This window comes from Coffea arabica, chromosome 7c (assembly GCF_036785885.1).
Source record: "Coffea arabica cultivar ET-39 chromosome 7c, Coffea Arabica ET-39 HiFi, whole genome shotgun sequence".
Taxonomy (NCBI): domain Eukaryota; kingdom Viridiplantae; phylum Streptophyta; class Magnoliopsida; order Gentianales; family Rubiaceae; genus Coffea; species Coffea arabica.
In genome coordinates, this window is record NC_092322.1 from 9,406,583 (window position 1) to 9,423,636 (window position 17,054).

Genomic DNA, 17,054 nt, shown 5'->3' on the forward strand with positions numbered 1-17,054 from the left:
CAGCTCCTGCAACGGGCAACGGTGCAGACCAGCTTCGGTTCTTCCCCTATCACACGACAATCAAGGCAAAGGTATGCAAAGTACACAGATTAATTTGTGATAATGACCTATTGATTTTTATTGCACCAATGATCAATATCACAATTGTAAGGAGTGGCAAAATGATCATGACAATCAAGAGGAGCAAGATGCGATGCTTGCAATATGAGACAACATTTCATATTCGATCTTGATGGCTTGCATATGCACATATCATTTTTCTCCTGTCCTAATTTTGCATGTATTGTTGTTTAGCTTCAATTTGGGATATGCCTTATCTACATTGTTCTTTTTTTTACCAAATTGCGCAAGTTATATCTCTCGCGAAGACATGACATAAACATTATGGTGGAGAAGTTCAACTTGACAGTTTGAATATTAAAGATTGAATCTTATAGAATTCAAAATCTGGATGATCAAATTTATTAAAGTTGAAACGTCAGAAACGCCAATATATATATAGAACATGTCAAACAAAACATCAGCCTGTAACTTCCCTAGGTAAATCTAGAGCTCGGTGTTCTGTAGTGATTGTGCTAATTTGAGCTCGTAGATATCAATATAGTAACTGGAAAAAATGTAGCTTAGAAGTAGCTAGAAGTAAACGACAGCATATGAAACATAAAGAACTCCATTAGTTCTCAATGTTCTGATGCTTCTTGGCCGTGTAGCCAGCCATCCATCTCCATCTCCATCTCCCTCTATCCTAAGCTGGGTAGGGATTGTTGGGGAGCAAGGAGGCAGTGGTTGGCAGAATATAGGAAGGAAACTCTATATCTTTTTTTGACTCATAATAGAGTAATTTACTAATAATATGGTGTCAATTGGGCTTCGCCACCGAGAACCGGACCAGTTCAGCCCAAGTTAACCTTTACATCTTTGCACCTAAGATCAGCCCACCATTCACAAGGCAGTACTCTTTTTTTTTTTCTTTAATAAAAGCAAATTTCATTAACAGATCCCTGAAATTCATCCAGTTTGATTTGATTTACATTACTATTCTGATGATAGGTTAAACATGCATTAGACATTACAGATTTGTAATTTAACAGATGGATCTGACAAAATACAATAGTTCCTTAATCCTTACTTTGTGAGACTAGTAGGGACAGAATCCTCCTCCATCTTTCTTGGCTCTGTACTTAATTCCCAGCTTGTACCATTAAACATGAAGCATGTTCTTGGCTAAAAAATACACCGCGTTTTAGGTTGAATTCAAGCTTGCACAAGTTCATATAAGGAGCTCAAACTTATTCTCTCCTAAAACCACTAAATCACCAAGGAAGCTCTCACAAAGCAACAAGGTAAAGAAATGTTTAAACGAATTTATGCTTTAAAGAAATGTTTGGAACTTTTAAACGAATTTATGCTTTAAAGAAATGTTTACAAACGTACGTAGCTTCTTAGGATTGCGTAGAAAGCCACAAAGCCGTTGTAGTCTGCGGTATAAATTTTAGTTTGAGATGAAGTTGGTTGGGAGCACCGGACGTGATGCATTGCAAAATAGAAGACTCACAAGAGGTGTCATTTTCAATCTAAAACAAGTACACAACATTAATTCACTGGATGCCCCCATTTGTCAGAACACATACCACCACTTTTGCTTCTTGTCTTCTCTGCCCAAAATTCCTCAGGCTATTACTTCCAAAAGTTAACAGGTGCAAATGTCAATGGTGATGAATTATTGAAGCAACATAGATAGAGAGATTGAATTCATTCTTACATGGATGATGAGCGAGAGATGTACACTACTTGAAATTACGTGTTAAAATATTTTGAGTTTTTATCGCAAAACTAATTAATTGTGAGTGGAGCGCTTCATGATTTTTATTAATTGATTCAGTTAGTCTTGACTAACAGATATGGTATTAGTTCTTTTTTTTAAAAAAAAAAAAAATTTATTTTGACGCTGCGAATTAATGTAAGAGAAGAAAAGAAAGTAATTTATAAAGAGCAGTAGGATGGAATTACATTTTATAGCAACAACTATACGCAAACACGGGATTTGTGGACATAATCACATACAATTAGGCAAACCAAAATAAGCAAACTCCCTAAGTTGTTGTTGTACTTTCAGATGATGAACTTAATAGCTCCTCCAGCAGATCAGCTCCTAAGTCTTCAAGCTCCAGAACAATTTTTTTTGGGTTTATTTCTTTCTTTTGATTTCTTCTGCGTTTTGACAGACTTCTAATCTTGTGTGTTTCCTTGAGAACAGCAGCTGGTGAGCAACCATTCTCCCAATTGTGCTTAATCCCTTCAAGTGATTCTTGGACTCGATCAGCTGGAAAGTTGAGCGACGCCATGGGACCCCGCAGTGAAAATGCTGCTTGGTCATAGGCAAAAGCAGCTTCCTCCGGGCTGTCAAATGTTCCAAGCCAAACTCTCAATCCATGCCTTGTTGAATCCCTGATTTCTGCTGCATATTTTCCCCATGGACGCTTCCGGACTCCTATGTAACTCTTTTCTTTCTTGTTAGATTTCTTTTTCAAGCTTGAGGTGACCTCTTCTTCATGACTAACTCCTTTGCAAGAACCTGTTTTGATTGACTCTGTGGCTTTGGATTCCCCACTCTCATGTTCGGTTTTCGAAGTTGTACTATCGTCAAGAAAAACGTTCTCATCCCACCAGAATGAAGACTCAAATGGGAAGAATTCAGAGGAAGCAGAACCCATATCTAGATTGAATAGGTTGAAGCTCTGCATCATAGCCATGTTTATACCTACTTTTGGAATCAAGCGAAGCACAGCGTTTATATATAGTAGGAATTCAACTAGAAAGATAAGGCTGATGGATTATTTGACTTCTTTCTTGGCGCAATAATGGTTTCCTAGAAGAGAAGGACCATGAATCTGGGGTTGGATCGAGTCAAGGGTACTTGCTAGAAAGTTTTGACGAAGAAGATTTCATCGCAATTAAGACACAATAAATCTACAGAAGTTTTAAATTTGATGCAGGTGAAGTTGCGGGGCCATGGTCCCTCCATCTACCTCAACTCTATGCCCTAAATCCAAAGAACATGGACAGTAAACGTTAGCCTGTGGGGTTGTTGACGTACATCGAAAGAACATGGACATTAGCCACTTGGTTCTTTTTTTGTTTTTGTTTTATAGCATGCCACCAATCATAGGAGCATAATAACTCGTAAACCATGGAATAAACACCCATATAACAATAATGAGACTGATAATCCCTCTCTCCCTCTCTCTTTAGGGTAATTAAGGTTAGTTATTGATAATAAAAGAAAACATCCAAGACTTTGTTGAGAACTAACCCCAGTATGCACATATCTCTTCTCAATAAAATCTCGCATGGTTACAAGTACAAAAGCAGTTCAAACTGTTTTAGAAATCCTACGACTCTCGTGGGTACCAACTGATTTTGTAGTCCGGTAATTATCAGCAGGTCCCGTGATCGATTTTCATGTGCTATTTTATTGTGTATCTTGGAGCAGAACTCTACACATTCTCAGGGAATTAGTCTAGTCAAAAAATTAGGATATCTCTAAGTAAAAAAAAAAAAAAAAGAAGAAATCCTACGGTAATGAAATTGAGTATATCCATTAGTGAAAGATTTTATAGAATGAAAGTATATTTTTTTATTAAAGAAAATCAAACAACCGTTGGCACAGGGCTCAAATTAAATTGAGATCATGATCCAACATGGAATTGAGGGAAGCTTGAATTCAATCAATCAGCTCAAAATCCTCAAGTTTCAACATCGCATTGATTGATTGATGGTCATCAGCTAGCCAAGTGACGCATCATAATCGTACGGCTTTGACGTCAGCCTCGACCAAGTGGCTGGTTTGATTGCCTAACGGAGCATTTATGAGGCCGCCACATTTTTGGCTTTTTGCTATGGAAAAATGGGTCAATCCGAACTCGACCCATTTGGTCCAAAATAAAAAAGTTTGTTCAGTCTAATCTTTAATTGAATCGGGTGCAGTTTGGATGTAAATATTAAATTCAAATTAAATATATGCTGAGTTTGGGCCTCTTTAAATTCAGTTCAAACCTAACTAAAGCCTAACCCGTGTATAAGTATAATTATATATATATAATATTCATAATTTATAATTATACATATAATAACATAAAATATTAATAATTTATATATAAATTTATAGTAATTCATGATTATTAAATAGATTAAATTTTATATGTACTGATAATGTATGCATTATCACGATTAGATCCAGACACATATGCAGAAGTTAGATTTTAAATTTAAAATTTACATAATTGTTATTCATCCAAATTTGATAATGTATGCACTATCAATGTAAGAAAGATTAATCATATTAAATATACATTATATATAATTATGTATTAATTTTGAGCTTGAGCTTAAATCGATTTGTACTCGAAACTTATATAAAAGTATGAGTTAAGTTTGAGTTTTCTAATTTGGGCCCAAGTTCAAAAACTTGAAACTCCAAAGTCCTATCAATTCATGAGTCGAGTTTGACCTTGTTAAAACCCTACTAACAAAACTCGATCCACAGCCCTAGTGACAAATGCATTTACAGAAAGAAACGTGCGGAGTAAAGGCCATTTAATTTATTTTTAGATTAATTTCAAGGTGGTTATTGGAAGTAAAGAGAGGGCAGGTGAAATAAAACTCTCTTATATTATTGAAGGCAAAAAAGGTCAAGATTGAGCTACGATTTTTTTTTTGTCTACACAGGGGTGTTTGGGTCAATCCTTACGGGGCTTGACTAATCCCCTGCGGTCCGGGAGAGGAGGCCCCACTCCACTTCGAGTACATTAACAACGGGGACTCGAACCCTGGACAAGCCAGAAAGGTCGCCATACCCTAAGGAGGGGGAGCGGACCGTTCGACCTATCCCGTGGGGGCAGAAGACCAGCCACGTAAAGTGGCAAGTTTGTGGGAGGCAGGGATTGAACCCCTGACCTCCAGCATCACCAAAGATGGTGATGGCCACTGGACCAAATGGCCAGTGGCTAGTCAAGATTGAGCTACATGTCTCTACTAATTAAGAATACAATCTTTCTTCTCAGGATAACGCTACACCACAAATTTTTATGTCACAACTTTCTTTAAAGAAGGGGGGGGGGAGGGGGGGGAGGGGAGGAGGAGGAGGAGAAAGAAACCATGCTCATGCATCTCAAGTTAAGAACTTAAAATTGCATTCGGAATTGATAAGGGGTGATCGTGTTATTCCGGAACGTAACAACTTTTAACTGTCTGTGACTATATCATTGGTTGTAGTTCACTAACTCGGCCTTGGAAAAATTGAAAACATAAAAAGATAAATTTAGGCCAGCTTTGCTGGAAGAAATGCTATAACTATCCCGCATGCAAATTGGCAAAGGACCAAGTTTCTGTAGCTAGGAAGATATTTTTATTTGGTTACGCTACAGCCTCGTAGGCTATAGCAAGAAATTCCAAAGGGACCATTGGCTGATGAGGATTGATAAACACAGAACAAATAGAAAGTTTGGTATCAATGACTAAGACATTGTAAAAATCGCTGTTACTTTTTATCCATCGATATCAATATCAATGCCAAGTTGCTTGTATCATTGAGTAACATTTTGCTGCAGCTAGTAGTTGATTCAGCATGTCTTTAGTAGCAATTTTTTTTTTTTTAAACTTCTTGATTTATCTAGTATGAATTCGATCGGCCTTTAATTAATTTCACTTGACATAGCGATCGTTGCTAATTTCAGGATTTTATCCTTTACAGTTTCTTAAGCAAAGAAAATATAAATATAAATATAAATGAAGCAAGTAATAAATTTTATCTTCGAGTATGACTGATTCGAAGGAGAGATTAAACTAAGACAAAACGGAGCCAGAAATATAAACTCCTAGACAAAAAAAAAAAAAAAAAACTGAAATATGGGACGTGAAGACACAGACTGCGATGTTTTGCATGCGGTTTGACCCTACATGCCTTCTTTGTCTCTTCCGTCGGCGGAAGGTCCGGGCGACACCTTCTTCCTTTATCCATTTTTTCTTCTAGTGAAACCGATAGCATTAAATACCAAAAGAAGCAGAAAATCTGCCGGTGTTAAGGTTTTTCTTGTAAAACAAAAGCGAAGTTTGTATGTTGTCTAGGGTTTCCTCTAATATTTAATTCATTTAGGGGATAACTTTCAAGAGAAAAGTATGTATTCTGTTTTTGTTCGTTCGTAGGAAAAGAAGCGACCAGTTTCCTTTTTCTCGGAAAGATTTTTTTTGGGGTAATGGTTAAAAATAATTAAGGGAGATTCTAAAGCCCCTTTTGGGTAGTGATCAGAAGAGGAATTCTTTTGACGTATTTGGTGTTTTATTCTCTTGTAAATCTTCTTGTTCCTATAAATTAATGAAGTGAGTTTCTTTGCTCAAAAAAAAAAAAATTTGTCCCTTTTGGGTATTGTATTTTCAACTTAAATTTGTCGTTCAATAGTAAAAAAAAAAAAGTATTCTTGACCCTTAAATTGTAACAAGTTTAAAAATTTAAGCTAATATCATCGTTGAGAAATGCATATTACGAGAATGATACTAAAAGAAACCATAGAGTTTTCTAACAATTTTGTGTCACCATAACATAATAGTTTGTGGTTTTCTTTCTTTTTTTTTTATTGCAAATAGAAATTAGTTATTCTTTGTTTTTAATCGAGTGGTGCTGAAAATTGACGTTGACTGTCCTGCATAAATTGACTAATGCCAATAAATTTTATTGTATGTTGTCGCAGGGCGACCGGAAAGTTTGAAACTTGAAAGTCAAATATTGTTCATCATTACCAGTCGTGGTGGTTAGGTGGCAACTCCACAGCCACCCTGAAAGACCAATTGGCCGGGGCCGACGGCGGCGGAAGTGTGCGTCCCACCACCCAAAAAAAAAAAAAGAAAAAGAAACCAGTCTTCTTGTTTCCAAGCTCAGGCGGTCAAAGTCCTAAACTGATAGTTGTCGAATTCGTTCTCGAACATCTATCTAATATAATGCAAATGGATGTTTCTCAATTAGTTCAATCCCAGCCCCAGTCCAAAGCATAAACTAATTCCAAATCTACACTTTTAATCATTCTCACTTACCAATAATCACATTTCTTTTGCATGTATGAATTAGCAATCATAAATCTTTCGACTTTCCTAGCATAATAAAGGATTAATTCTTCTTACAACAACACTTTATGCTCTAGTCCATTTGAATGCATAACAAACAATCTCATCTTCAATTTGAATTTCATGCATTTGGACTTGCTAATTAATGTAAACGCCTATCATAATGTGAAAGATTAACTCTATAGTAAAATCTTCCTTTTATGCCTTCGTTGACATCTTAGACCAATCTTCCACCGTTCAGATTTTCCATGGTCCTATTTGCTTAAAATCATTGATTTGTCTTCTCAACAATTGTAAGGTAACTTGCATACATAAACACAAATTTTACGATTTCGCTAATGGGTGTTCAATGAACACTTGTTAAGAGAACCATCAAGTATTAGTTTTTTTTCGATAAAAGCATTGTTAATTTGTGAAATAAATATGAGTACGTGCATTTATATGATAAATTTAATATAAATTAGATGTACTACAGGTAGGTTGGGTGTCCAGTGAAAAATCTCAAATTCAAGACACAAAACTGACTTATCTCCTCTACAATTTTAAGGAAGGTTACTATGTATGCATATTAATTCAGTACACAAAACCGTTCAAGCTGATAAAATCTGGGGAGTTCTGTAGTACGTTTTGGGTGCTACACTAGTAAATATTAATTCACCTGTACATGTGTAAACAGAGACATCAATCTTTAGATGAATTTAGGAGTTTAAATTATTGATCAATAATATGATAAAATTTTATTAGATTACAATCACGTGGAACTGTCTAACAATCTAATTAACTATACTTCTCTACCAAGTAATATAACAGATTGAAAGTGAAAACAAGAAAATACCTACGGCTAACAAAAAAAAAAAAAAACTACAGCTAACGAAATTTTGTCCATTATGGATGCAAGTTCCACTAAATAACCTTTTCCAAAAGTGCAAAACTTTTGATCAATTTAAATTTTAGGGAAGCATCCTTCATGGATGTTAGCAGCCCATGAGCATAAAAACTGAGAAAATGAATGCACCTAAGTACTAAGCCGCCCCATATTTGTATCTATTCCACCTCGACTACCACATTCAATGGAGCTTTTGACCCAACTCCTGCCAGTAGCTTTAACTTTTCCAGTAGGATACTACAAATTGAGATGAAAGTTAGGCAATGTAATTGAAAGGTGTAACATTACTATGAAGGCTAATAAAGATCAAATCCTAAAGTTATGCATGAAACATGCAATTATTGACCATCTCCTTCTTACTCAAAAAGATCCAGGGTAGAAGAGAAAATGCCGATCCTCTGCAAAATTCTATATGCTAAAGCTTTAAATGAAGGCAATGTACTAGGCACATCTCAGGTAAAAACTTGAAACTCTTTTCAGTTTTTCTGCAGCAAAATCAGGTAATCTCAGAAGTAACACCATGATTTGCATTAGTCTATCTCAGTTATTTAAACTTATTTTCTGTCAGTGGTAGTTTTTATTATGTACTACGATCGAAAAAACAAAAGGGTAATCTGAGATGGAAGGAAACATGTTCCACATAAGATTTCGCCAGTCTCTTCAAGATGGAGTTCAAGTATTCCAATTCTCCTAGCTTGTACATAAGCAGGTAAACAGAAGGGTACTGTGCACATACAAGTATTATCTTGAGCATTTAATTGGGCTATTCCTGGCTAATCGAGTTCTCTCTAACTAGAACTTGTTATAAGAAATTTACATTTGGTTTTCTTTATTTTCTTTCACACTGTCACTCCTGTAAATAGTTATGTTAAACAGCAAAAGGGTGGCGACAAAGAATAGTTTTGTGTGATGTATAAGGATTAGACACTTGCAATCAAGAGATACACTATATTACCAACTAAAGAACTAGCTGAAACACAAGTGAAGTTGTTGACCTCAAGATTGAGTAACATTAGAAAATAAAAGGCTAGACACTCGCAATCAAGACATACAGTATATTACCAACCAAAGTACTAGCTGAATCACAAATGGAAACGTTATTCTTGAAAATAATTAACAATAGAAAGTAAAAGACAAGAAATTATGATATCAGATTGGCGTTAAAAAGCTGCTTCGAATAATATTAATGAACTGAGGGAGAATGGATATGTCATAGAAGATGATCTTCGAAATAGAAAAGGTTGATCAAATAATAACAAGTTCAAAATAGAAATAATAAGATAACTTTTAATGGTTGAGAGAAAATATACGACTACCACTGGTAGGATCTTCCATCCCCCAAAGGAATACTATAATATGGATACTAAGACTAACTAGTGAAGGATTTTTTTTTCAAGATAACAAGGTAAATGGGGAACAGTTTTTCTGATATCAGTAGGGAACATGACAAACACAAGCTAAGCTAAGTATCAGGTTCCAAACACCATGGACTCCAAAAAGGATGAAGTACTGAAAGATATAAATGTAACCAGCCTGCTTTCCAGTGCAAGATGCAGGCAAGTGGTAATAGAGTAGGTCATTGAAGATTTAACTCTCAATGTCAATCATTAGCAGAGTTTCCTCCCCAGTTTTACAGTTGAATTGTGTGTCTTTATTTTAAGTGCTTGTACATTTGAGACCATTGGTGACTTCCATACCAAATGCACAAAATTACTTTTTATGGTTTAAATCTGTTTTTTTTCATGCTTGATTTTGGAATTTCCCGCTGAAGTCATCGCAAATAAACTAGGAAATCACAAGCATGGCTTGGTCAATAGTATCCTCTTCTTTGACACCATTCAATGAGTTTCCTTTTTCCCTCTAAATCGTTATGACAACCTACCCAAGGCCTAAATCGAATATCAATAGCGATACTAGACAACACTTTCTCCAAAGGGTAGTGATTCTAGGTCCAGGACATATCGATGATGTTATGGAGGAAGATACTAGACTAGCACATTGATACATGCTATCATCTCTAGATGTCCAAGCTTATTAGTTGAAGTTCGTTATAATCTTACAGAAAATGAAAGAAAAGTATCTAAAAAGGAACAATCAATTATGTATGTCCAATTGGGTGTCTTTTATTAGCTCAATAAAACAGATTACGGATATAAATGTTCAATGGTAGAGCATGGACATGTAATATTCACAAATTGATCAAGTACCAGCTATTTGGAACATAAACTGTGATTATCAGCACAAAAAATCCAGCATCAAAAGGCAATGGTGAAAACAAACAATTAGGGTACAAATGACTACGAAACTATCTTTATAGAATAGCCAAGTTTAACTCTTTTTGAGGGTAAACTTATTATGAAGGTTAAGAATGCCATAGATAAAGGTTCAATGGTCTTTTCCTTCTGAAGGAAATCCTTGATCAGTTTCTAAATATAATTCACTTCACGAGAACATAAATATATCTTGTCTTCAATATAAACAACGGGATACATTATACATCAGTGTCATTGGTGGCCACATACACAATTTTCCCCCTTTTCACTTTTCGCTGTGAATGAGTTTAGGGTTCCAGAAATTGCTGATAGTAGAAGGCAAAAGATATTATTGGATATATAGGCTGGCAAGGCACTAATAATCGAAGAGGAACAGAAAAAAAAAAAAAAAAAAGATGTTCAAACTAGAAAAGCGAAGGTGGGGATATGCAAACTCCATTTCACTTACTTCTGGAATTATTAGTTTCAGATAATAGCTCATCTAACAGATCAGATCCCAAGTCCTCAAACACCAAAACATCTTCTTGCTTAACTTGTTTCCCTTTTCCTCTACGTTTTGATGCAGTATTTCTCATCCTGTGCGCCTCTTTCAGGGCTTCAACTGGCGATGAGCCATCTTGGTAACTGCAGATGACCATATTCCTTAATGATTCCTGAACTTTCTCGATGGGGAAATTGAGGGCGGTGGTTGGGCCTCGCACCGAAAGGGCAGCTTGGTCATATGCTAAAGCAGCTTCCTCTGCAGTAGCAAAAGTTCCAAGCCAAACCCTCATTCCGTTTCTTGTGGAATCCCTTATTTCAGCCGCATATTTTCCCCATGGCCGCTTTCGAACACCTATGTAGTGCTTCTCCTTTTCAGCAGGCTCTTGTTGAATGCTAGTAGTAAAAAAAATGGAGTATTCACCACTATTATTTTTGCTGGATGAACAACTAGTTTCCCATGAGGATTTGAATACCCCATCAATAGTATTCCAGAAATCTTGATCTTCGTCTTCCATCCATGAAGATTCCATCCTAAAATTCATTAGTTAGTTATTCATCCCAGGTAAGTAGAATATGGATGAGAGAAATATGTGATAGAAGAAACCTTGACTCTCGGATAATTTGCCAACATGAAAGCTACTGGAAATAAATACTAGTGTGACTGCCATTATTTTAATTTGATTATCTGGCTGCGACAATCTAGCCTATAAGCCTGCCCATCATAAAAGCAAATAAATAAAATAAAAAAGCCTTGACTTGATTTTTTAATTTTTATTTTTTTGACTAATTATTTAATCGTTTTAACTATTTTAATGAATTGAAAGACGAATGTGCAGTTTTTTTTAACATTTTCTTTTCAACCTCTTACTCCTAGTAATTTGCTGTTTTTCCCTTCTATTTGCTTCATGATTGACTACGTTTCCATGCTTTTTCATAGAAAATGTAGCTTTGCCCCCAGCTTGGGAAATCGTATTAGTGTTTAGGTCTTTTCATATTTTTTTGGACAATTTAGGTTATATCATATTATTTGGAAAAACAAACCCACTAACTAGAGCAGATTATTTTTGGGCTATTTAGCATGGGAAAAAGGTATGTCTAATCTTCGTACTGTATCTTGGAAAAGGGACAAAAATGATTGTCACTGTAGACGTTACTAAACCAACGGCTCCCTGTTAACCATCACAAGGGCTCTTGAAGTTTTTGTGAAGTGAGAGGTCAAGGGCTTGACCGTTATCTCCCATCAATTGCCATATTATGTTGTTTTTCCAAATTCAGCAAGGTGTCAAAAGGCACCTATCTGATCCAAAGATAGTTTAGTTTTCTTTGGTTCCCTATGACCCAGTTGAGTCTATCTTCTTTCCCATAGTATAGGAGCATGGATAGGTGTAGGTGTTCGTGTATCATTGACGTTTTTAAAAAAAATTAGATGTGTCTAAATTGTGTAAAACTATGTGAACAAATTGTGATTTATGACTAAGTTGCTTCTACAACTTTGTAGCAGAGATGCAACAAACATGTATGAGGCAATGTTTTAAAACTCGAATTGGAGAGTGAGCTGAAAGACCTTCTGATTCATGGTTTGATCAATTCAATTGGTTCAACTTCGGTTCAAAGGTTTAATAATTTTTTATTTATTTTAATATTAAAATATTGAATAAAATAAATATTTTTTAGAAAATAAAAATTGGTTGAACCTCCTAATTTTTATCGGTTCAATCGGTTCTTGAGCGGGTTTGATTGGTTCAATTGATTCTTTAAGTTATTCATTGAACCGGACCGAAGGCATATCCAATTCATGGTTTGACCGATCAAACGGGTCAATCTAGTTCAGTTTTCAAAACACATGTACAAGGTCTACATAAATACAAATTGAATATCGCACCTCTATTATGAAATTGCACAAAAAATTAAGGAATAATTTTAGAAACTTCCTATACGATGTTTGACAATTGCAGCCACCTTTCCCGAGGTACACTAACCTGCTTTGGTATTCTCAAAACACTATATTAACCTACACAAGATCTATAAATTCTAAGTAAAAAAGGAGTTTAAAAGAGAAAAAAAAAAAAAAAGAAACCCTTTCTCATTAATACCATCCTATCCAAAGGTTCTAACCTCATTTCGAAACTTTATATTCTATTCTCAATTAATCTAAATAAACTTTTTCTCAATTATACAAAGAGCCGACTAGGTAGTGCGAACGCATTTGTCAAAAGGAGTCTCTTTAGAAATTGTTTAGCAAAACAATTTAAAAAAAAAAAGTCTAAACACTTGAAAAGGATGCCTTCAATACATGGTTTAAATTTTCTTGCAAAGGGTTACCATGAAATTTTTAACAAGCACATAACAATTATGTTTGGCTTTTTTTTTTTTGACATTTAATTTGGTTAGTAATCAAATAGGGTAACACAGGATATATTGGACTTTTTGTACTTGGATCACCAATTGTTATTACGATATACTTTTTAGAGAAGGTTTCTATAACTCTTCAAACCTCAGGAGAGGTTGTTATAATTATTAAAAACTTTAGGAGAAGTTTTTAGAATTATCTAAAAACTAACCATGAATACTAATTTGTTCAAATAATACTACATTATTGTAGTACCATTCGTTGCCTCTTTCTCCTTGGTCTTATATCGCCTTCCACACCTTGTTAGATTAGACATATTTTTTCGGGACTAAATTTAATTAATGTTTGCTCCTGTTAGAATTTCTTATATTCAAGTCCCCTCGCTTATTTTGGTACTTGATATCAGGGAGGTGGCTTTAGCCCTCGGCTTACGCCCTCTCTCTTGTACGAAATTTGCATACTTCAATAATTCAATTAGTTGTTCCCGCGGATGGTCCGACTAGTTTCGTAGTCTGGTAGTTACCAGTAGGTTCCGTGATCAACCCTGTGTACTATCTCACTGTATATTCTTGGGACAAGACTCTACACAATCTTAGGACATTAGTTTGGTCGAAAGGTTGAGATATCCTAAGTGAAAAAAAAAAATTCAATTAGTTGGTGTGGACCAAATAGTTTACCACCACTGGTGGTTTTCTTAAGAAAAATAGAATACCAAGTATGAATTTCACCCGAAAATTCTCTGAATGCAACTGTGATGAGATACTTTGATGCTGACATAATATAATCTGAATATACCGAAAGTGCACTAGAAAAAAAAAAAGAAAAAACCCACAAATTTTGGAAAAAAAAACTTCCCACTGAAACAATAAAATTATATTTAATATTTTTGATGTTATATCAATAACTAAGAAATTTTATTCATGTGCTATCTGGCTCCAACAAAATATATAGTTTTCTGTAATAGCAGTAGAAAATACACATCTACAAGTATTGATGGACCCCACTCTCATAAAACTATTTTTAGGTTGCCCATGAATATTCACATTAGTGCAAAATTTTGTGTACTTTTTTAGTAGGAAGATCGAATTAAAAGCGAAAGGTTTAAAGTCAAATTAGCTTCAATTTTGATACGTTAACTCCAAATTTTTTTAGACACTAGTTAAGGAAATAATTTTCATTCTAAATTCCTTTTCTTTCTTTTGTGTAAAGAAGTCGAAGAAATTAAGAAACAGGAAAGGAAAATGAAGCGGCTTGGTAACTATATTTAAAAAAAAAATGAAGTGGCCCGGTGGGAATTGCACCCTCATTATAGGACGGGAAACAAATATGAGGATACCCAATTCTCTTCATTCCAAGGATTTGTGTTGTCAAGTACTGGAAGAAAAGTAAGTTGTTCAATCTTTTCAAAAAGATAACTTTTGCGAACTGGAATGACCTTCCGATATCAATTCACCCTATATTACTCCATTTAAGGGTTCAATCCAAGCAGAGCATGAAGTGTACATAATGCAATAAAATACAATTTGCACTAAAGTTCGAGTACGTTTAAACAAAATAGATGAACTGGATCGTATCGTTACAAGCACAAGGATTTTGAAAGCTACTTTAATTAATTATCTAAAAGATTAGGATTTTAGTGATGAATATTTCTGTATTTGGCGATAAGTCAGGATGACAATATTGTAAAAAAGTTGTAAAATTGATTCACTATCTTCAGTGACTTCAGCTATTGTCATCAACTCATCACACATTAGCACCACAAGTATAATATTTGTGAAACATTTGTTATCCTTCCTTTTGTTAAAAAAAGACAGATTACCTAAAAAATAGATTGTAATTAAATGCATCTCAGCCTCCACCTACTTTTTTTTTTTTTTTTTTTTCAACCGAGATCGGATGGTAATGCATGCATGAAAATACATCATTCATTTCATCATTAAAATTCATCATTCATTTCATCATTCAAAAATGCAGAATAGGTGCACCTAGTATTTGGTTGGCAGCCCATATTTTAATACTCCTGTACACAAAAAAAAAATCCATATTTTAATGTGCCAAGCTTGTTCATTAGTCTTGATTTTGACCCCCGGAGGCCCTGGATTTTGTCTTCTTTCGTCGGCGGATTCTGGACGAGGACAGTGCCCTTAGTAATAGGAACTTAAAAATTGAATTACCTACTCCTCCCCTCCCCCTCTCTCTTCCTTGGGGCTGAGGGTTGGGGCTCAGATATACCTGATGCAAGTAACTGATGTTATTGCACAAGATATGTGTATCAAACCTTGTTTATGTTGGAGGAAAAATTCATTATAGAGTGAATGAGAAAATCGTTCTCATAATGGTACTCTTGATAGAATCCAAGGATAATTATCTATCATTCATGTACCTGAAGATTCATGTACCTAGGATTCATGTACTTAGAAATTAAGTATTAATGCATGAATTTGGAGTTTTCTTATCGAGAATACATGTATGTACATGAATGTGGTACTTTGATAAATGTGAAGATAATTAAATGGAATTTAACATTTGTTTCCAATTTCTATAATCACCCTTAGTCAGCATCTATAAATAACTCTCTTTTTGTTTTGTTTTGAGGTAGAGCTCTCTCTCCATTTTTTTCTTATTCTTTTGCATCTTCATCTTTTATAGTGTTCCATATTACTCTAGTTTGAGTTCGCTGTGGTAAAGAAATTTAGTGCTAACATATTCACCTTTAATCCGTTGTATCCTGGGAGACAGACACCTACTTAATCTCGAGCACTCTACCTGTAGGGGGCGAATTTGTTTTAAAAAAATTGTGCTTACAAGACTCGGATTGTTATTTTTATCTCCACCCATTTCTTTCTTTTCAGTTTATATTTATTCTTTCCTATATTGTACCAGCCTAATTTTACTAACAGTTTTAAAACAGATTCTATTCTCTATGGCTGACAATACAGGAAGAGAAACCAACAATTCTACTTCTGATGCCTCTGCCTCTGGCACTATTGTGAAACGACCTGAAGGAATGATTACTCCTATGGGTTCTATCAACCATAGTGAGAAATCTAAGAAGTTCCATGGCTTGAACTTCAAGACATGGCAACAAAAGATGTTGTTCTATTTGACAACATTGAATCTCTCGAGATTCCTAAGTGAGGATGCTCCAAAGCTGCCTGAGGGCTCAACTGATGCACAAGCTGTCAGTGCTATTGATGCTTGGAAACACTCCGATTTTTTTTGTCGAAATTTTATCATGAACTGCTTGCATGACTCGCTGTATAACGTGTATCAAGTACACAAGACGGCGAAGGCATTGTGGGAATCCTTGGATAGAAAATATAAAATCAAAGATGCCGGGGCAAAGAAATTTGTCGTCGGAAAATTTCTAGATTATAAAATGGTGGATTCCATGACTCTTATCAGCCAGGTGCAAGAAATTCAGATTATCTTGCATGAGATTCTAACTGAAGGCATGATTTTGAGTGAAACCTTTCAAGTAGTTGCTGTTATTAAAAAGTTACCTCTTGGGTGGAAGGATTTCAAGAACTATCTCAAGCACAAGCGCAAAGAGATGAGTATGGAGGACCTTATTGTTAGACTTCGAATTGAAGAAGACAACAGGGGTTCCGATTGCAAGGCATTAAATTCTTTTGATGCTAAAACAAATATTGTGGAGTATAAGCAAGAGCAAAATTCCAAAGGCAAAAAGCCAAATCAAAATCTTGGGGCAAAAGGGAAAATCTCTAAGCAGAAATTCCAAGGGAAGTGCTTCAACTGTGACAAAAAAGGTCACAAGTCCACTGAATGTAAGCTTCCAAAGAAGAAGAAGCATGAAACGAACTTGCTTGATGGAATCGAGGGAGACATGGAAAACATGAACCTGACTGCTGTGGTTTCTGAAGTGAATATGATGGGGTCAAATCTGAAAGAATGGTGGATTGACACTGGAGCTATAAGACAGGTT

General features: G+C 35.2%; 2 protein-coding genes across 2 annotated transcripts; both read right to left on the reverse strand.

The window, feature by feature from the left end:
• Positions 1-1,961: 1,961 nt before the first annotated feature.
• On the reverse strand, positions 1,962-3,227 carry LOC113698590 (ethylene-response factor C3-like). Its single transcript, XM_027218460.2, has one exon. It carries the CDS (start codon positions 2,751-2,753, stop codon positions 2,094-2,096), a length of 660 nt encoding a protein of 219 aa, XP_027074261.1. The 5' UTR covers positions 2,754-3,227; the 3' UTR covers positions 1,962-2,093.
• Positions 3,228-10,190: 6,963 nt separating this feature from the next.
• Positions 10,191-11,288, reverse strand: LOC140010516 (ethylene-response factor C3-like). Its single transcript, XM_072057799.1, has 2 exons — positions 10,724-11,288; positions 10,191-10,228 (listed from the first exon to the last, which is right to left on the reverse strand). Exons 1-2 carry the CDS (start codon positions 11,286-11,288, stop codon positions 10,191-10,193), a joined length of 603 nt encoding a protein of 200 aa, XP_071913900.1.
• Between the last annotated feature and the right edge of the window lie 5,766 nt (positions 11,289-17,054).

What these genes read in the sequence shown, in the direction of transcription:
- LOC113698590 (XM_027218460.2), bottom strand. Translation starts at nt 2,753, where the DNA reads ATGGCTATGATGCAGAGCTTCAACCTATTCAATCTAGATATGGGTTCT.
- LOC140010516 (XM_072057799.1), bottom strand. Translation starts at nt 11,288, where the DNA reads ATGGAATCTTCATGGATGGAAGACGAAGATCAAGATTTCTGGAATACT. An exon ending in TGAAACTAATAATTCCAGAA is followed by an intron (nt 10,229 to 10,723) that starts GTAAGTGAAATG and finishes TGATAATCACAG; the next exon opens with TTTATGTTCCAAATAGCTGG.